Source organism: Solea senegalensis, linkage group LG3, assembly GCF_019176455.1.
Source record: "Solea senegalensis isolate Sse05_10M linkage group LG3, IFAPA_SoseM_1, whole genome shotgun sequence".
NCBI classification, from domain to species: Eukaryota; Metazoa; Chordata; class Actinopteri; order Pleuronectiformes; family Soleidae; genus Solea; species Solea senegalensis.
This window is the reverse complement of record NC_058023.1, coordinates 13,527,919-13,549,678: the sequence shown is the minus strand read 5'-3', so window position 1 is coordinate 13,549,678 and position 21,760 is coordinate 13,527,919. Positions and strand designations below refer to the sequence as shown.

The 21,760-nt window shown below is 42.2% G+C and overlaps 1 protein-coding gene and 1 long non-coding RNA gene across 2 annotated transcripts; one reads left to right on the top strand and one right to left on the bottom strand.

Moving 5' to 3' along the window:
- Positions 1-6,334: 6,334 nt before the first annotated feature.
- On the top strand, positions 6,335-17,943 carry polr2a (RNA polymerase II subunit A). The gene is given in 33 exon segments (XM_044020304.1): positions 6,335-6,693; positions 7,450-7,582; positions 7,665-7,801; positions 7,923-8,096; positions 8,194-8,475; positions 8,649-8,810; positions 8,931-9,151; positions 9,258-9,390; positions 9,516-9,640; positions 9,831-10,041; positions 10,135-10,344; positions 10,432-10,600; positions 11,160-11,254; positions 11,345-11,548; positions 11,636-11,858; positions 11,957-12,140; positions 12,263-12,434; positions 12,532-12,637; positions 12,929-13,134; positions 13,238-13,501; positions 13,659-13,866; positions 13,954-14,054; positions 14,141-14,245; positions 14,362-14,544; positions 14,642-14,845; positions 14,998-15,184; positions 15,289-15,402; positions 15,490-15,639; positions 15,848-15,996; positions 15,998-16,783; positions 16,785-16,873; positions 16,875-16,916; positions 16,918-17,943. Coding segments are annotated over 33 exon segments (5,892 nt in total). The 5' UTR covers positions 6,335-6,606; the 3' UTR covers positions 16,994-17,943.
- Positions 9,663-10,347, bottom strand: LOC122765856. Its single transcript, XR_006360017.1, has 3 exons — positions 10,291-10,347; positions 10,115-10,215; positions 9,663-10,000 (listed from the first exon to the last, which is right to left on the bottom strand). It is a non-coding gene; the product is annotated as an uncharacterized LOC122765856 (long non-coding RNA).
- Positions 17,944-21,760: the final 3,817 nt, after the last annotated feature.

Here is a 21,760-nt window from a genome sequence, read left to right as displayed (position 1 = left end):
CGGTAAAGCACTGCTGAGTCACACAAACTGTCCCTGGGCACACACAAGAGATAAAAGGGGGTAATGGATGGGTTTTTAGCCACATATGCATGTTACAATCGACATGGAATTCACAATTAGTTTGATATGCAACAAACCACTAGCTAAATAAAGTTGTGTAACAGGAAAGAAAAAAGCAAAGGAGGAGAGGAAGAGAGGGTTTGTAGTGTGTTGCCAAAGGAGAATGGAAAGGATAGGTGGAAAATCATCAGGGAGGGGTGGCTGATACGGTGTGGAAGGGTGGTGTGGACGGCTGTTTTTTCCACTGCCAGAGAGAGAGAGAACGGCTAAATCAAATTAATTAGCTTCTTCATCTCCAGGCAGCTACTCAGGCATGCTGCACTGGCGAAGACAGACATTTGTAGGAAGAAAAAGGGGGGGCTGTGTGCACAGGAGAATGGGAGAAAGCCAGATAGTCCATGGTGGAGGTGAAAAGCCTGCTGTGTATGTGCGCCATTCAGGAGGACGGGCAGCAGATGGGAGGGGTGCATAATTCTCTGATAAGCGTAAGGGTTGTTTTGCTGGAGCCTCTGTTGAGGAGGAGGAAGTGGCTGCGTGTTGGCTGAGGCTATGCACTGCTGCGCTTCGGGGCGATGGTACTTCCTGTTTCTAGACAGCCTGTATTTTGAAAGCACTGTAAACAGCCCTCTTTCTCTGCAAGACACTTTAAATAGCACACAGACGCTTCAATGAGAACCTTCCGGAAACACAACGGGCTATAAAAAAATCTTACAAAGAGAGACAGAAAAATACAAAGGGTTTAAGGCAACAGAAGTGAGGTGAATTTGTCTAAAGATCAACCGGAAAATTATTAATCACTATTTACAACCGGATAACAGACGAAAAGGAAAGCAGTTAAGAGGGAAGAAAAGCGTGAGACAGATGGTCAGGGGCTATGGCATTATGCCAGGGGAAACACAACAGCGAAACTAAACACAAAAAAGTGAAGACAGAGAAAGAGAGCAAAGGCAAGTTGGACATCGAGGAGAGAGCCAGTACAAACAGCATGTGCCATCTATGAGGGCAAGAGAGAGATGGAGGGAATGGAGCAAGGGTGAGAACAAAAAAAGATGGCTGAAGATAGCGTGCGTGAAATTATGAGGAAGGTTCAAGCAAAAGGAGGATAGACAAGGGAGAAGGTTCTGTAAGGGGCGGAACAGCAAGCATGTGAGTACAAGGGTGAACTGTACATAAACAAATGGCCAATAGGATACACACTAAATAAATAAAAAGTGGGGGGAAAAAATAGGATACATGGCAAAGGAGACTCCAGACAACTCCAGACTCCAGGACCTTGGGAGAAGAGAGCAGTGGACAGGCCAGTGGAGCAGGGTTACCCAGATGAGACTTGGCTGCACTACATGAGACCCAGATTAGCACTAAAGCCGATTGCAACACAAGGTGGGATTAAGAGCAATTAATTTAGCAACCAGATAGTTCCAGGAAGAAGCTGGAAGGACTAATACAAAAAATGGATCTACTGCAAATCTCTGCTGTGTCCTGTGAGCCAAATAGTAGGTGACTTAACATTCCTACTTCTCTCCACTAGTTTTTGTAGATGAGCCATCTGAAAAAAGGGAGTCCAAGAAGATCAGAAGTTGGAGGGCCTAATGTAAGGAGCGTGTGGGTGATAAAGTAATGATAAAAAAGATGGCGACTGACAGGCGCTGACATCAGCCAAAACAAGCACCCAAAGAACAGGACATTCTCTTGCGAATAGAAATGGGCTGGCCTGCTCCAGTGGACTCTCAGTGAGCATGCCTCCGACCCTGCGTCACCAATCTTTATTAAAAACAAAATCCTGATAAAAAGCTTGAGGCAAAATACAAACTGACACATATTTCTTTTGTTCAAATTACAATGGGTGAATCACTTTTATTCCTAGAAACAATGTTGAATGGCAAATTTCCTTTGGAGGCTGTTGTTTAGTCTTTGATTATGAGAGCGAAATTTGGTTACTTTAACACCATAAAAAGCCCAGAATCTGATTCACAAACTTTAATATAACCTACAAAATCCCTATTGTCTGGTCAGCAAAAACATTTTATCATAGCAGTAGCATCACAGCCTTATGGACATGTTGCTGTTTTTTTCTTGAGTAACGAATATCCAGTCACATTCGCTCGTCCCACCATGCTTTCCATCTGCCTGTCTCTCCCTCTCTTCTTGTTCAGTGTTACTTTATTGTGTTACAAAGCTCCTCCCTTCCCTACCTCCCCACCAACCCCTGTAAACATACACACTAACAGTCATACTCTGACATCATCAAACAAGAGCTCCCCCTACAGACAAACCAAATCCAGGGCCTTTTACAGGAAATCATGTGTTAAATGTTCTGACCCTACATATGTGAATATTAATACAACACATGAATACGATAACACAAGTATAGATAAAAACGGTCTAATGTAACAACAAAAAAACACCCCTACCCAAACTTTTACTCTTCTGAGACCTTGTTTGAAATGGGGATATTGTTTAATCGACTTGGATTGTTAATTTAAACAAATTAAAATTGCAATACATATTAATAGTAGAGGTGAAACAATTAATTGATTGCTAAATTAATCGACAACTATTTTGATAATCGATATATCAGTTTGAAGCTTTTTTTTCATTAAAACAAACCATTTCTTAATTTCTTTGCTCTGGATAACAAAGAAATCATTAACAGTTAATCATGTTGGGTTGTGGACAAAACATTTAAGAAAATCATCATTTCCAGGTTTGACAAACACCAATCAACATTTTTTAAGGTTTTTTGATATTTTATGGACAAAACGATTAATCGAGAAAATAATCGACAATGAACATAATCGTTAGTTGCAGCTCTAATAGTAATAAAAATTAATTTTTATGTTTATATCCTGCAGTCAAATTCTCACTCAATCGTACAAAACACTGTATGTGAGCATCAGAAGAAAAACAGCTCATTAAATGGCTTCTTTAATTGTTATAGTATCATATATCATTATTAATGACACAATATGTCACAGCATTAACAGTTGCTGTATTTTTAAGTTTTATGTAACTTAAATGTCACTCAATGACATACTTTACAAATCAAGTACTCAGCACATACATTTCACCTCTGCCTGTAATATCAGTCAGATCAATTATCAATTATATTTCTGCAATTTATGAAATCTAGTCAATATCTAAATTAGTATAAGAATGGAAAAAACATGCAGCAACATAAGTACAGGTCTGTAATGGGGAACCACTTACTTACAGGTCACATCTTCATACCAACGTTGTAACATTTGTTAACGTATTACTACTACTACCACCAATAATAATCGAACTTTGATTTTCTCTAGGATTCACAATCCAGCTCTCAACAGGTTGGTGATTTTTGTTTAGTTGATGGATATTACAATATTATTTAGCAAAAGAATTAGACATATTATGTCAGTAAAAATGTTGGTGTGTGATTAAATTCTTCCCTTCAAATGTTTTTTTTTGTTAAATTCACTCAATCTTGTACCTGAACTCTTAAGCCTATGCACTAACCTTGTAGCAGCAGAGGGAGTAGGACTGGCGGCCTTGTGGGGCCCACTTCTGCACTGGAAACGTGGTTGTGCAATATCTTTGCAATGGTGATCGTTCTCAGTTTGAGCCAGAAGAGGGAGCCAACTGCTCTATAATAGATCCTTTGTATAGACATTGGTATTGCATGGCACATGGTGAACAAAGTGATTTACTGTCACATTCCGCTGTGCATATCAAACTTGACATGCATGCCATTTCATCAGTTTGTCGGAATTTAAAACGTGTTTTTTTTTTTATTTACTCCATAAGGATACTGCAAACGTACCATCTAGCCTTGCCTCTGGACTTGAAAGATGCTCTCCTCTTGGGGACCTGCCAGAAAGATATGATGGCAAAGAGGCTTGTTCATGCTGGAAGGGCAGCAGCACAGACACAGAAAGCAAAACCAGCCACAATGCACTAAAGTAACTGTTTTACACATAAATTCATGTATGTAAAAATAACGTGGGAGAGCCCCAAAGGGAGAAAAAAATCAACCCAGTCAAACATGTTGGTTCAGTTTCTTTATTTAAAAAAGGTCAGTAAAATTAAACCATATAGTTTAGGCAGTGTTACAGTCATTTCATATTATAAGCAACTACAACATCGTCAATATTATGCAACTAATGTAAGGAGATATTGTGAGGTGGTTGAAGCATTGTGTCTAGTTTTTGCTTGCACTTCCCATTCCCGTTATTGTAAACACACAAAGGGACAACACAATTTTAAATCTGGGGCATTTAAGAAGTGCAGCTTTCAAATTGAGTTCACATAGACACACATTGTACCGATAGCCTTTTAGACATTTGAAATCAGCAGCAACCAAACGTTTATACTTAACTTACCTTGGGTGTAACATACAAGACCTCACCAGATTTAACTGTAGGATTACACACAAATAACCGTCTCTGAAAACAAGACTGGTGCTGAAACGATTTCTTAAACTATTGCTCATAACAGCGGACTTACTTTTTAAATTACAGTCACATGCACGTAGTTAGCTAGCAAAATGGCTTCAACTTTCGACACCGACGAGGAGTCTAGACCGCTGAAATAATGGCTCAATACCATGTTTCGAAAATTCAACTCTACCTATTCGTAAGACAATGGAAACACTATTTAGTGTCGTTCTTGTATAAGAATCAACTCGATATTGTGAAAATGCGCAGCTAATAACATGGTCTAGTAAAACAACAAGAATATCCCAGTCTCCATCTTTCTCTACAAGAAAATAGTCAACCTCCGCCATGTTGGACGCTAATGGAGACCTAGCAGCTTTATGCTAGCAGAGATAGCATTTATTTATTCTAAACGAGAAAAACACGGAAACTACTTCCATTATCACTGTAACAAAATAAACACACTTACGTTTAAACACGACCATAGTGTGGCTTACATAACGACGGATTTAATTAGCTAATAGTTAACTGGTAAGAAACGAACGATGTGTCCATTACGTTAATGGACAAACCGTTCGTTCGTAGGTCTGACTTACTGGACTGGGCGCACACGAGCATATGGACATTTTACAAAAAAACACACATAACAAAATCCAAATTAATTATACACAATACTTGGCATAATGACAGAGAGACAACAACGAAGAACATACCGTCGACGGCGAAGAAGTCTGACTTTAAAGCTAACCAGCAACACTTCTACGAAATATAAATACCAACATTGGACTTAAATTAATTACAGACTGGGTCGTTTCTACCACGTAATCTTCAGTCTGCAGTAACTGCATTTAAGAAGACAATTGAAACAGAAAGCGGACAAATATTACTTCACCGCCAAAACGACGGCGTTTGTGGTTGATTTTAAAACGTGGCCTGTAACAAAATGTCACTCTTAAAAGGAAAAAAACGAAAACGTAAAAAACCGCGAATAATACAGTCAGACAAATACTCAGCATATGACAAATATTAGTAAAAAAAAATGTCAAAACATCTGAAAACACACGAGAAAAGAACACTCCAGGCTTCTCCCATACTTTCCTACAGGCCGTGCGGAAAATCCAGTCCTCTGGTCGGACATCGTGCGCGGGTGAGTCCGAGGCTTGCAACAAAAGTCCCAGAGATCCAAAATTCCACAAGTTAAAAAAGCAGATCGTCGACGTGCTCCTATCATAGGTCGAAAAATAATCCGCATTACAGTGTTTTTGAGACGAAAATGTCATGTATTTCGACAATTTTCCAGTTTCATAAACGGTCTTTTACAGGCCTCAGCCCTGAGCCACTTTTCTTAGAGCCCAGGCTGATCCAGAGCGAGACGAACGAGACAACAGAGATTTTTTTTATTTTTGCTCTCTGGGAAGAATTCAACATCGGCAGCGTTCGGAAAACATCGGAAACGGGGAGGGTTTCGGTTAAATTATTCTAAAAAGGCAAAATTCTTCGTGCCTATTGGATAATTATTATCTTCTACTCAATATGAATGAGAAGATGGGCGAATAGGGAGCATTGTAATTTAATATTCATATTTAGCATGCAAATTTACAATGGCACAGCCTACACTGTTTTAACAAAGCCAATAAGGATGAGTTAGAAACCGATCAACGCCCGCCTTCATTTTTGATTCGTTGACGAAATACAACACGGAATTTTATTGGTTGTACGTGTGATAAAAGGACTTGTTTACGTAACTGCATTAAACAGCCAATGGGCGTTTTACTACGCAGACCTATGGCCCGCCCCACAAAGACTCTGTCCCTGTCCTTTTGAGTGTGAAACCCCGTAGTAACACTCAGTCTATATAAACAAGCGTTGAGGAGCTTAACGTTCAGAAGCGCTTAGAGCGCTCCAGAGTGTAGACCAGAAAAAGGGAGGGGGACAGTCGGTAGCTAGCGAAGTCAGGATCAAAGTACAATTAATTACGTTATAAAGGCAAGCGACAGCTGAGGTCCCTGGGATATCGCCTTCGGAGACTATCCGGTCACCGTTGGCGGCCTGACCAGAGCCGAGGTGCCGAGTTAAAGGCTGTTCCTGCTCACAAAGCGGCGTGCCGAGGAAGGACGCGTCTCTTTGAATAGACAGGATGCACGGACCGCCCTCCGGCGACAGCGCATGCCCATTGCGCCTGATCAAGAGAGTTCAATTCGGCGTCCTCAGCCCAGATGAGCTTGTAGGTTTTCTTTATGGGGATCTTTTTTGTGAAATATCTGACACATCATGCACACATTGCTTTTAACAATTACTTAACTTATCTTGTAGATTAAACATGTACATGGTTCTGTTTACAACGAAGATGCTTCCTGTTGCTGTTAGCCTAGCCTAGCTAGCTTTATCCGGCTAGTGGAGCTTGTGCTAATTAGCATGTAGCAGGAAGTTCGAAAAAACTTAAAGCACTACATTATTAAAAAGGATCAAAGCTATCACATGAATTAAACCCCCTTTGTATTCATGCAGTGTGACTTTTAGGCCCATCAGTAAAAGCAGTAGTGTTTATTTTGTAGCTATTTGTTGTGGACTAAAGTGTTTTACCTCTGACCGCATTGTAACAACGGTTAGGTTTTTTTCACCCGAAATTTAAACAATAAAAAGTTAAAAAATAAACGGATATGCATGATTTTTGATTGAGCGTTGTGTGTCTTGTAGGAATAAAGGATACAGAAAAATAACTCTTCAGATTATGTTTTTACATGCAATCACTAGACAAACTGATTTTATCATCATATTTATTTACTGTTAACGCTATATGTAACACTGATGCAACATTTATTAGTGGTAATACAGTTTTTCACCACTCAATATTTGATATTTCTATATGGGAAAGGTATGAAAAAAAATACCTTTGGTCATTCATATTCTAACACTGATGGTAAACAATAACTTTCCTGAAGTATCAAATAAAGTAAATGTTTGCCATTCATCTCCCTAGAAACGGATGTCTGTCACAGAAGGGGGGATTAAATACCCCGAAACAACAGAAGGAGGACGTCCTAAACTTGGTGGCCTCATGGACCCAAGACAGGGTGTCATTGAAAGAACTGGACGATGTCAGACATGTGCAGGTATATTTCCTGATAAATTATGTTATTTGTTGTTGACTGTTGATTTTTTGACTCTGTGTAAGTCACATGTTTGTTCCCCCAGGCAACATGACAGAATGTCCAGGTCACTTTGGGCACATAGAACTGGCAAAGCCAGTTTTCCACGTTTGCTTTATTACAAAGATAATAAAGGTTCTCCGATGTGTCTGCTTCTTCTGTTCCAAGCTATTAGTGGATTCAGTAAGTATATTCACCGCTGTGTTAATGCCACATGATATGTTTTAATGTTAGGTCTAATTTCAATTTAAGTTTTGCTTGTAATGAATTTGCACTCTAATAATTTTTTTTTTTTTATTTGAAGAACAATCCAAAAATCAAAGACATCTTGATAAAATCTAAAGGGCAGCCCAGAAAGCGTTTGACACACGTCTATGAGCTGTGCAAAGGAAAAAATATATGTGAAGGTGGGGAGGAAATGGATAACAAATTTGGAGTGGAACAGCAGGAGAATGAGGAGGACCTCACCAAGGAGAAGGTATTTGGTTGTTGTCATAATTATGTGCGTACGTGGTGTCAACATTTCCTGGCTGTGTACTCTCCCATCTTACCTCAACTTTTTGTGACCAATGCAGGGTCACGGTGGCTGTGGGCGCTACCAGCCACGCATCAGACGCACTGGCTTGGAGCTGTATGCGGAATGGAAGCACGTTAATGAGGATTCACAGGAGAAAAAAATCCTGCTGAGTCCTGAGCGTGTACATGAGATCTTTAAGCGCATCTCAGATGAAGAGGATGTTATCCTGGGCATGGACCCCAAGTTTGCCCGGCCCGAATGGATGATTGTGACTGTGTTGCCCGTGCCTCCACTGGCTGTAAGGCCTGCTGTAGTAATGCAAGGATCTGCTCGCAACCAGGTAAGAGGCTCACGGCTCTCATGTAAAAGATTTTTACTGTCAGTATGACTCTTCTGGTTTAATAAAGGTTAGAAATAAAACTCAATCTGAATGTTTTTATTCTGGTGTGCTTTTCTATGCTGCATTAGAGTGAGAGCTAAGCTGTAGAATAACAACTGACTTCTGTTTTAAAGGATGACCTGACCCACAAGCTGGCCGATATTGTTAAAATCAACAACCAGCTGAGAAGAAACGAGCAGAGTGGTGCAGCAGCTCATGTAATAGCTGAAGACGTCAAGTTGCTTCAGTTTCACGTCGCCACAATGGTGGACAATGAATTGCCAGGCCTGCCAAGGGTATGTGAGCACTTCTCAGTGCCTTACATATCAGTCTCAGTGGCTGTAGTAAATTTCCGTTTCAAAAATTTGCACAATGATTTTATGGTGGTTATTAATTCATGTATTTCTTTCAATTAGGCAATGCAAAAATCTGGCCGTCCTCTGAAATCCATAAAGCAACGCTTAAAAGGAAAGGAGGGGCGAGTTCGAGGTAACCTCATGGGCAAGCGTGTGGACTTCTCAGCCCGAACTGTCATCACCCCAGACCCCAACCTGCAAATCGATCAAGTGGGCGTGCCACGATCCATCGCAGCTAATATGACCTTCCCAGAAATCGTCACACCATTTAACATTGACAGGTGCTTCAGAAGAGTTACCAGGCTAAATTTCATTCAATGTGCACAAACTTGTATTTCATCAAGTTCAATTTGATGCCAGCTAATTAATTCCCATGGCTTCTTTTAGACTGCAAGAGCTGGTGCGAAGAGGCAACAGCCAGTACCCAGGAGCCAAATACATCATACGCGACAATGGAGACAGAATTGACCTCCGCTTCCACCCCAAACCCAGTGACCTTCACCTGCAGATAGGCTACAAGGCAAGATTAAACAAAAAAGATGTATATTAACGCATGTGTATAATATTACAAGGAATGCCCCTTGTTACACAAAGATGTGAAATATTTTATTTCAATCTTAAAATGGATGTATTTTCACTTTTTAGGTGGAAAGGCACATGTGTGACGGTGACATTGTTATCTTCAACCGGCAACCCACACTACATAAAATGTCTATGATGGGGCACAGGGTTCGGATTCTGCCCTGGTCCACATTTCGACTTAATCTCAGGTATCACATGACCAGACCTCACTTGCTTGTCACAGAAGTAATTTATTTAGCACTTGAGTGCACGCTTCAGAATATTCCTTACGTTTTATGTAAGTTTGATTGGTTCAACAGAAACAGCTATAATCCATGTGCAAAAAAAAAAAAAGAAGCATCATCATCTCCAACATCCTATTCTCTTTTCTGCCTTCAGTGTCACCACCCCATACAATGCTGACTTTGATGGGGATGAGATGAACCTTCACCTGCCTCAGTCCCTGGAGACCAGGGCAGAGATTCAGGAGCTGGCCATGGTGCCACGTATGATTGTTACGCCCCAGTCCAACAGACCCGTCATGGGTATTGTGCAGGACACTCTCACCGCTGTACGCAAATTCACAAAGAGGGACGTCTTCTTAGAGAGGGTAAGGGGATTGTTGGCATCTCAGACAATAACCCCATGAATATGTAGTGTTGTCAGAATATTTTTGTACTTACTGTACGTTTTGCTCTGACAGGGTGAAGTCATGAATCTCCTCATGTTCTTGTCCACCTGGGACGGGAAAATGCCTCAACCGGCCATTCTCAAACCACGTCCTCTGTGGACAGGCAAGCAGATCTTCAGTCTCATCATTCCCGGACACATCAATGTCATCCGCACTCACAGCACTCACCCTGACGATGAGGACAGCGGTCCATACAAACACATCTCACCTGGGGATACCAAGGTGCAAAACCCTGATTAATTAAGTGTAGTTCAAAGAATATAAGTGGTTTACAATGCGAGGAAACTCACATTTATCTCATTCACATAGGTGATAGTGGAAAATGGTGAGTTGATCATGGGCATCCTGTGTAAGAAGTCTCTTGGAACGTCAGCTGGCTCCCTCGTCCACATTTCCTACCTGGAGATGGGTCATGACATCACCAGACTCTTCTACTCCAACATTCAGACTGTGGTCAACAACTGGCTGCTCATCGAGGGTAAAACAAAAGAGATGAAAGTCCATTTCACTTAATACAAAACCTCAGTGAACCAAAAAGAAGACAATATGCCTAGATTACATTGATCACAAACTATTTCTCTCACAAAGGTAATATTAGAGTTTGTTGTATTTTCTATTATATGTACAGCTAGATGAGAAAACTATTCCATATTTTTAAGATACTTCCCTCTGCAAGCCAAACATTTAGGAAGATGAAGATCTGCTGATTGACAAGTTAAATAAGAATGAAGCAGAGTAGTATTTATATTACACTATGAAGGATGAGGATAATTTAAACTGTACAGAGTTAGGGGTGTGGAGAATGTTCATAGTAAGCACATTTGTTAATTTTAAGCATTTTACTTGTTAAAATAGTCCTTTTGTTATTTCCAATTAAAACTTCAATCAACAATAATGCCCAGGAATATTGTAGATCATACTTGATATTATTGTTGTATTAAATGGTAAACGTTAAACAATAATTGTTTTTGCACCAAACCATTTACATTAATTGTCGTTATTTGGCCTATTTTCTTTTTTATTCACAACCCCTTCAGGTCATTCCATTGGTATTGGTGACTCCATCGCTGATGCCAAAACATACCTCGACATTCAGAACACCATCAAGAAAGCCAAGCAGGATGTGATAGAGGTAAACGCAAATCATTGACACGGCTGTACTTGGTTTTCATGGGAACTTTAGTACAGAAAATGTAGTTTACCTTTGCCCTCCACCTCCCAGGTCATTGAGAAAGCCCACAACAATGAGCTAGAGCCGACCCCTGGTAACACACTGAGACAGACCTTTGAGAACCAGGTGAATCGTATCCTCAACGACGCCCGTGACAAAACGGGATCGTCCGCCCAGAAGTCTCTGTCTGAGTACAACAACTTCAAGTCCATGGTGGTCGCTGGTTCCAAGGGTTCAAAGATTAACATTTCACAGGTAAGAGTCTGATAAATTTACACACTTTCATCAGGAAGACAATTGTAGATTTTACCTTTTGTTGACTGTCGATCTATCCTCATACAGGTTATTGCTGTGGTGGGGCAACAGAACGTGGAGGGTAAAAGAATTCCCTTTGGCTTCAAACACCGCACACTGCCCCACTTCATCAAAGATGACTACGGTCCTGAGAGTAGAGGCTTTGTGGAGAACTCCTACCTGGCCGGCTTGACACCAACAGAGTTCTTCTTTCACGCCATGGGAGGCAGAGAGGGTCTGATTGATACGGCCGTCAAGACTGCCGAGACTGGTGAGTCAAAGCATCCGAGTGTCAAGGGAGCTTTTGTTCACATACAAAGCCGTTTAATTGGCATTTTTTAATGTGGAAACTCTGTCTTGCCTCAACAGGTTACATCCAGCGTCGTCTCATCAAATCTATGGAGTCTGTAATGGTGAAGTACGATGGCACAGTGCGTAACTCCATCAACCAGGTGGTTCAGCTGCGCTACGGTGAGGACGGCCTGGCAGGAGAGAACGTGGAGTTTCAAAATCTGGCAACAGTCAAACCCTCACACAAGGCATTTGAGAAGAAGTGAGTGACACACACATCCTTATACTTGTGTATATTAAGCTAGGAAATGAAATAACCTCACATTTAAGATGTTAGACTTGCTAGAACCCTAATGTCTGTTGTATGTCGTCTACTCTGTGTAGATTCCGATTTGATTGCACAAATGAGCGCGCACTGAGGCGGATCCTGCAAGAAGACGTGGTTAAAGACGTGCAGACCAACGCTCATGTACAGGGCGTTTTGGAGAGGGAGTTTGATAGGATGAAAGAGGACAGGGACACCCTTCGAACAATTTTCCCCACTGGAGACAGTAAGGTGAGTGATCAGATCCATGCACGCCTCTGTGAAATAGCAGTTGCTCCGCCACATGAACAATCAAAAAATTCTGATAAATAATTGTTTGTTTTTTTAGGTTGTGCTGCCATGCAACCTGGCCAGAATGATCTGGAACGCCCAGAAGATCTTTCGCATCAACACTCGGACCCCAACAGACCTGAATCCACTAAGAGTAGTCGAGGGTAAGTACAGACATCGTAGGTGAAATATATTCTACATCACCCGCCACTGACCTTCAATGCATTAAGCAAAGTCATTACTTCATATTTTTATTTAGAGGATTTTGTGAACCATGTTGTCACCTGACGGTATAGAAATAGAGCTTGAGAAGTTATGGCTCGAATGTTGTTCAGAGTGTAAATCTCTTTAGTGCCATTTGTTATATTAGTTATATAGGGAAAAAAACCAAACACAGATGCTGTCTTAACTGCAGCATTGATCTGAACCTCTGTGATGTGTATTTGGCTCTGCAGGAGTTCATGAGTTGAGTAAAAAGCTGGTGATTGTGAATGGGGACGACCCACTGAGCAAACAGGCCCAGCAGAATGCCACTCTGCTTTTCAACATCCACCTGCGCTCCACGCTCTGCTCCAAGCGCATGACGGAGGAGTTCCGCCTTTCAACTGAGGCTTTCGACTGGCTGCTGGGAGAGATCGAGACCAAGTTCAACCAGTCCATTGTAAGTTGAGCAAATTCATTTTTCAATTTCAATTGCATTTTCACATGATATTATGGAGATAAGCTGTTTTTTTATATTAATCAAATTTCCTCACCTCCATCAGGCCCACCCAGGTGAAATGGTTGGAGCTCTGGCTGCCCAGTCGCTGGGAGAGCCAGCCACTCAAATGACTCTAAACACTTTCCACTACGCCGGTGTATCAGCCAAGAACGTAACACTTGGTGTGCCACGTCTAAAGGAGTTGATCAACATCTCCAAGAGGCCCAAGACACCTTCACTTACCGTCTTCCTGCTGGGTCAGGCAGCACGTGACGCTGAGAGGGCCAAGGACATCCTCTGTCGACTAGAGCACACCACACTGCGAAAGGTAAGAGAGAGTTACTGTACTGTTCTCATTGTGTGGGTTTTTTTTTTTTTACATTGCCAAAGAAAAAAAACAAGTGAGCTTTTCATGTATCTGTCATGAAAACTGAAGGGTTTCCTTCTAATTTACAAAAGCTAAAAATGTGTCTCTTTTTCCTCAGGTGACTGCCAACACTGCCATCTATTACGACCCCAACCCTCAGAACACTGTGGTGGCCGAGGACCAGGAGTGGGTGAATGTGTACTACGAGATGCCTGACTTTGATGTGACACGCATTTCCCCTTGGCTGCTGCGCATTGAGCTGGACCGCAAACACATGACTGACCGCAAGCTGACCATGGAGCAGATTGCAGAGAAGATCAACGCAGGTGGGCTATTATGCTCCTACTTCTGTACTCGGAGAGAAGTGTCTCTCTTTTCTTACTTAATGTCCCCTTTATTCCTTCCCTGAATAGGTTTTGGAGATGATCTGAACTGTATCTTCAACGACGACAATGCGGAAAAGCTTGTTTTGCGAATCAGAATCATGAACAGCGACGAGAACAAGTTCCAAGAGGTGAGTCGTGAGGATACTTTTAACAAAGATACCACAAATTCACTGTTGCGTGATGAATCACACAGAACTGTATTTTTCTCGTCTAGGATGAGGAGGTGGTAGACAAAATGGATGACGATGTGTTCTTGAGGTGCATCGAGTCCAACATGCTGACAGACATGACCCTACAAGGCATTGAGCAGATCAGCAAGGTAATGGAGTATACAGAATGACATAATTTACCTTCTGAATCATCTATATATACGTACATTTATATATATATATATATCATACTCGCGTCTGTAACAGTGAAACTCCTTTCCCTCAGGTGTACATGCACTTGCCCCAGACTGACAATAAGAAAAAGATCATAATCACAGAAGATGGTGAGTTCAAGGCCCTGCAGGAGTGGATCCTCGAGACAGATGGAGTGAGTCTCATGAGAGTGCTCAGCGAGAAGGACGTGGATCCCGTCAGAACCACCTCCAACGACATTGTGGAGATCTTCACGGTACAGACGCTAAATGGTTATGTCTCCGTAATAGAATGACTTGAAAAAATGTCCTTGATTTTTACTTTGTCCCTTCCACTGATTTCCGTTTTCAAAGGTCTTGGGAATCGAGGCTGTGCGAAAGGCTCTGGAGAGGGAGTTGTACCACGTCATCTCCTTTGACGGTTCCTACGTCAACTACCGTCACTTGGCTCTGCTCTGTGACACCATGACGTGCCGCGGTCACTTGATGGCCATCACGCGTCACGGCATCAACCGTCAAGACACAGGGCCACTGATGAAGTGTTCCTTCGAGGAAACGGTGAGAAGATAGTTTCAATAGAAATGAATTTGACACTGTTAAATTGTGAAAAACTGGGAAAAGAAATTCTAATCAATCAAGATCAGTTTGTAGATCCAATGATGAAATTCCCCACTTCAATCCTATGTTCTTTTTTGCATTCTTGTCTCAAGGTGGATGTGTTGATGGAGGCATCATCCCATGGAGAAAGTGACCCCATGAAAGGTGTGTCGGAGAACATCATGCTCGGCCAGCTCGCTCCGGCTGGTACAGGCTGCTTTGATTTGCTCCTAGATGCTGAGAAGTGTAAATACGGCATGGAGATTCCTACCAACATACCTGGCATCAGCGTGGCTGGACGTAAGTGGAGAGATTTGTTTAGTTAAAATGTGTTTACATGACATGTATTGTAGGTATAATGCAAGAGCTTTGATACTCATGTTCTGTTTCCTTCCTATTTGCAGCCACTGGAATGTTCTTTGGCACAGTGCCGAGCCCCATGAGTGGTATGTCGCCTGCCATGACACCATGGAACACAGGAGCGACACCAGCCTACGGTGCCTGGTCTCCCAGTGTTGGTGAGTTAATGTCCAGATCTACATGGCTCATCTCCTTTTGTTGGTTTCCTGTTTTCATTCACTGACTCTTTTTCTTCTTTTCTTCAGGAAGCGGCATGACCCCTGGGGCAGCAGGTTTCTCTCCCAGTGCAGCATCAGATGCAAGTGGCTTCTCTCCAGGCTACTCCCCAGCCTGGTCCCCGACTCCTGGGTCTCCAGGATCTCCAGGACCAGCCAGTCCATACATCCCATCTCCAGGTTAGACAGTGGAGAAAGTTTATTTGTTCAAACATCAAAATTGTAACACCTGTGACAATATATTAGGGAATTCACGGAGAAATAATTCAGCATGTACACTATATACTGCACTGCAACATGTAAAGCAAAGATAAAGTAATAACCGTGGCCCAATGGTGGATCTCGTCTTTTTTTTCTCAACTTAAAATGTGTCTGTTTTTATTTTTAGGTGGAGCCATGTCACCCAACTACTCACCCACCTCCCCAGCCTACGAGCCACGCTCCCCTGGAGGCTACACCCCTCAGAGCCCGGGCTACTCCCCCACATCCCCCTCCTACTCCCCGACCTCCCCCTCGTGCTCCCCCACCAGCCCCAACTTACAGCCAAGCGTCTCCTTCCTACTCTCCCACCTCACCAAGCTACTCCCCAACTTCTCCGTCTTACTCACCCACATCTCCCTCTTATTCGCCAACATCCCCATCCTACTCCCCTACGTCTCCCTCTTACTCCCCCACCTCTCCGTCCTACTCTCCAACCTCGCCGAGCTACAGCCCGACGTCGCCAAGCTATAGCCCAACGTCGCCCAGCTACTCTCCCACCTCGCCTTCTTACTCGCCCACTTCACCTTCCTATTCTCCCACATCTCCCTCTTACTCCCCCACCTCCCCCTCATACTCCCCCACATCTCCTTCCTACTCGCCAACGAGTCCAAGCTACAGCCCCACCTCGCCAAACTACACTCCCACCTCTCCCAGTTACTCCCCCACCTCCCCCTCTTATTCCCCAACATCACCCTCTTACTCCCCAACCTCTCCCAACTACACCCCGACCAGCCCCAACTACTCTCCCACCTCTCCATCGTATTCCCCAACCTCTCCATCCTACTCCCCTTCCAGTCCACGCTACACCCCACAATCCCCCACCTACACACCCAGCTCACCCTCTTACAGCCCCAGCTCTCCTTCCTACTCCCCCACCTCCCCCAAATACACCCCGACTTCACCCTCATACAGCCCCAGCTCCCCAGAGTACACTCCCACGTCTCCCAAGTATTCCCCTACTTCTCCGAAGTACTCCCCAACATCGCCCAAGTACTCCCCTACTTCTCCCACTTACTCCCCAACAACGCCAAAATACAGCCCCACCTCCCCGACATGCCCCACTCCCCGACCTCCCGACCTACACACCTACCAGCCCCAAGTACTCCCCCCTCCCGACACTCCCGACCTCACCCAAGTATTCACCCGCGTCTCCCTACTAAGCCAACTAGTCCTAAAGGCTCCGCGTGCAGCCCCACTTCCCGGATACAGCCCCACCTCCCCGACATACAGCCCAGCCATCAGCCCAGATGACAGTGATGAAGAGAACAACTGAGGAGCCACGGAGAAGGAGAGGTGCCTGAAGGAACCCCCATCACCTCGTTGTGGTCACCTGAAGGACAGCACCTTTAACCTGCTGGAGGTGGTGGTGTTTTTATCCACAGGAGTCCCAATTGTACTATTTTTTTTTTTTTTTCTTGGGAGAAATCTCCACTTTGGGACTTCTGTCTTTTCAAACCCCCTCCTACTTGTTGCTAATCTGCGTCCCATTTCTAATAGTTGACATGTACACAGGTTTATTTGGACTATTCAGTTTATTTAAGAAAGTTAACAACTATTCTGTGTGAATATAAATAAAGAAAATTTAAGAATTAAATTTTTTTTTGGAGGGGGGGTTCTCTTGTTTGCGTTTGGTGACTTTGTAAACCTGTTTGCAGGAGGATCATGTTCATAAACTGTGGATGAAGGGGGGAGGACTTTAATTTTTCTTCACCTCCTCCCTGTTTTCCCCACCAGTTTTTTGTTTTTTTGCCACTATGTCGACTGCTCTTTTCACTAACAGTTGTACAAAATGGTGCATGCTGTCACCAGGTTGTGGCGTCATTTCAGTTAAAAGGACGAAGGACAAAATATTCAGTGCTCAGTTTGGTGTTTTCACTACTGGAGACACTAGAGGGCAACCTTTGTCCTGTGAAACAGCTCATTTTCTTTTAAGCAGAGATTGTCCAAAGAAACAGCACTTTTGGCCTCTCTATTTAAAAAAAAAAAAAAAACCTTACCCACTACATTAGTGTGAACTTTGTTCTTAATATGGCTGCTTTCTCACACGACTTGACCCAGTTTGACTGGTAGGGAAGCATCTGTATGCTTGATGACAATGGAAACATTTTTTCCCTTTCCCTGCTTGTTCCATTTGATCATTTACGCAGTTTCATTCTCATTCTCTGTATCGTTGTTCTTTTAGTTTTTTTGACTTTGAATAAAGAATAAAACTTTTACAACATGTGTCTGTCTTTGCTGTTTTATCACCTGGCAACTGCTGTTTGAGATATCGTAAACATATTAAATGTTATAGCATTTGGCAAATAGAAAATGATATTGTATAGTTGAGGCATTATTAATGGTCTCATCACAAGCAACTGAGTTCTTGAAGACATGAAGTGCATTAGCATTTTAAGAACATGTTTACAATACTGGCGCCTGAATTATGCCATTTCTACTACACTTATATGAAGTCATTTTTACTTATCTTTAATAGGTAAATATGGCATGCAAGGAATGTGGTCATCTTGAAAATATTGTGTATTATTAAACTATATCTATAGATATAGATATATATCTGACGTCACTGTATCTATATAGATATAGATATATCTATAAAGATATAGCAATAAATAACATTAAATTAACTCTATAAAAAAGCTAGTTACCTGATGAGTCCAGACTATCCGACGCTCCGTCCTCTTGGGGGCGCTCTGACGTCACTGTGAACTCGCCTGCTCAACACCAGGAAGTTCACCTCGAAATCAGGCTCATTCTCAAACTACCACCACAGACAAGAAGACAGAGGACAATAAGTCATTTACTGTCATTTACTGTCTCCAGAGTCAGCCAACTGACAGTTACTGTGAGGTCCAGCAGAATCTAACACAGAGTCATGTTTAGTCTCTGCCCACCGTTGTAATCACAACATTTAAATTAGATGTAAGTTTTACATTACCAGTTTTTGTAAATATTAGTAAGATAAGTCAAATTAAAACAAATACAACAATACAGTTGTGTGCATTTAAAGAACATGAAACTGTATGTACTTAACATGGGAAACGTTCTATTTCTTTGAGTTAGAACACACCCCTGTGGAGATAAAACATGGTCTCACCCAGTAGATCCTTCACCAGTGGAAATGACGAGTCACAGGTTGGTTTCTCCCACACACGTTCAACCAGGGAACAAGACGTATTATTAATAAGTCTGTTGGGGACAGTTGCCATGGTGATATTTGTCAACTTTGAAGTGAGTCACTGTGGTTGATGAAAGGACATGTTCAAAAACAAAGAAAAAAAAGAATTTTAAAGGTAAAGGTCTAGTGTGCAAGAATTTTTATTTACAGTTATTAAATATACTACCCATAGTTATGTTTGCATATGTGAATAATTGCTTTCAGTTAAAGAATAAAACAAAGGAAGCATTAAAAAAGCCTTTTGGTCATGGTTAATGGTTTGTATTTATCTAGTTTTGATGACCACTTAAAGGACCAGTGACACTTGGTCCTGTTAGCGTAACTGTTAGCAAAGATGGCGGGCACTGTTTACATTCTGGCAATGAGGTCCCGTCCCCCTCTCTAAAAAGTGCGGAATTAGCGTCACTGGTGGGCACATAACAACAAAAAAGAATGAAGATATTTCTCAACTCAGGGGAAACTGAGGTTGGGAAGCACAATTTTTCAAAAATACTTACCCTTATTCTAGTAATACAAAGCTAAATGCAAATCGGTGAAGTATTCCTTTGAAGCTGCTTTACACAACAGTTTTTTTTTCATTCACACATCGCTGAGATGACTCCACCCGAATGAGGCTCATTAGGGTGGAAAGAAAAAACACATCTCATACCATCAGGTGATTGTAACATAGTAGCACAACAGTAGAAGAAAAACAAAGCAAAAACAAACACAAAACAAAAGCAGTCAGGCGGCCACAAAACACCCACAAGTGTCGCTTCAACATAGATTTAAAAGAGTTGGTGAAAAGCCAGCTGGAGGGAGTTCCGGAGGGTTTTGGGTTGCCAAAGTTTTGCAACTTTCTGCAAAATAAGGATAAATTCACCTCAGTTTTACACACTGGACCTTTATACATCAGTTCTACCCTCATTTAAAGTCCTGATTCAATCAGGGCACAGCTCTTTGTGTTTGAGGGAGGGGCTCGGGCTACGACGACCACAGACAGAAGCAGGAAATGTCTCGTGTGTATGTATATAAGGGAGAGAAGAGGGACGTGTTTCTCCTTGCATGACTGGTTCTCTGTTTTCTCTCTGCTCAGACGTGTCCCACTACTGACTCATTTTTTAAGGTAAGTCTAGAGATGAAATCTTTGCTCTATACTGTAGTTTTACATTCAGTCCACTTTTTATATTTCTTTTCTTACTTTTACCCTTTTCTCCCACTCGTTCACTCTTGTTCATGTTTTGCTCATCACATTCCTGAGGAATCAGCTCAGGAATCCCACAGTGGAACAATGAGGGTTTAGTTTTTTTTAGCTTCTGTGCTTTGTCCAACGTCCATCTTTCCGTTTCTATTCTATTCCTTTTGCACTTTATTCTCTGCTGCAATTTTCTCTTATCAGAAGGGAAAACCTCAAATAACCTTTCATTTCCTTTCCTCCTCCATCCTTGTCTCACTTCCTACCATGACTCCTAGTCTTAATTTACAGCTGTGTCACAACTGCCTCACGGTAAGGGTGGGGTTTTTGAAAGATAACGGCGTCAGAGTTCTCAGGCTTTCTACAGGAGATTACAGTAACACAGTTTATTATAAATATATGTGCTTTTCATATGCTTGTTTTCTTCCTGTCTGCATCACACACACACATTGTCATCTTTGACACTTTGTCTCTGTCTCTATTTTGCTCTCTCTGTCCAACCACTGTCTGTCTTTCACTCTCTCTCGCTGTCTCCATCTCTGACTCTCTGTCTATATTTGTCTCTATTTTGCTCTCTCTATCCATCCGTCTCTGGCCGTCCACTGTCTCTCTTTCTGTCTGCTCTTTGTCCGCCTGTGTGTCTGTCCATCTCACTCTGTCTCTTTCTGTCTGTCTGTCCACTGTTCCATCTGTGAAGTGTCCCAGCTGTCCCATCAATACCCAGCATCGCCTGCCCTCCCAGTAATTATCTGATTGTTATTTAGCCTAATCCAGGAACAAGGAACCCGACTCTACCCCTCCATACACACACACACACACACACACACAGATATTTCTTCCTATTAAAAGGGAGTTGTTTCTCTCCACTGTTGCATGATCATTGTGTTCCTGCTGGGTTTCTCTGTAGTAATTGTAAGGTCTTGACCTAACCACGTAAGTGCCTTGAGATTATGTATGAATTGGTGCAATACAAATAAAATTGAATTGAATTTAGTTCTAAATAAATAATTGTATTAACATCACCTTCTTGCTAAACCTGTACATTTTTAAACTGGTGTCTGTCCCCACTCTTGAAAGCAGCATCTTCATCTCACTGTAGCTTTCCGAATTTAGTTGCAAACCAAGGTTTGACATTGTTTTAACTCATCCTGCTGCATGGTGGTACACAGATGTCCTGACATCCCACTCAGTATGATCCAAACACACCTGAGGATCTTTCACAGCTTCATTGCCCCCACTTCTTTGACAATCTTTCATATATGTATAGCCCTTGTTTAAAACAAGAATAACAACATCACACAAATGTACAACGTGTACAGGATAGACATTATCAATTCAATTCAATTCAATTCATTATCAATATGATTATTAATAAATGAACATCTACAGATGGGAGTTGTAAGGTCTGATGGCCACGGGCAGGAATGATTTTCTGTGCCGTTCAGTGGTGCATCTCTTAACTTGGACAACATTCTCCTCTCTGAGACTACCGTCAGAGAGTCCAACTCAGCGGGAACAGTTTGTTCAGTCTGTTTGCATCAGCGACCCTCAGCCTGCTGCCCCAGCATGCAACAGAATAGAGGATCGCACTGGCCACAACAGACTCATAAAAAACCCTGAGCATGGTCTGGCAGATGTTGAATGACCTAAGCCTCCTCAGGAAATAGAGATGGCTCAGGCCCTTTTTG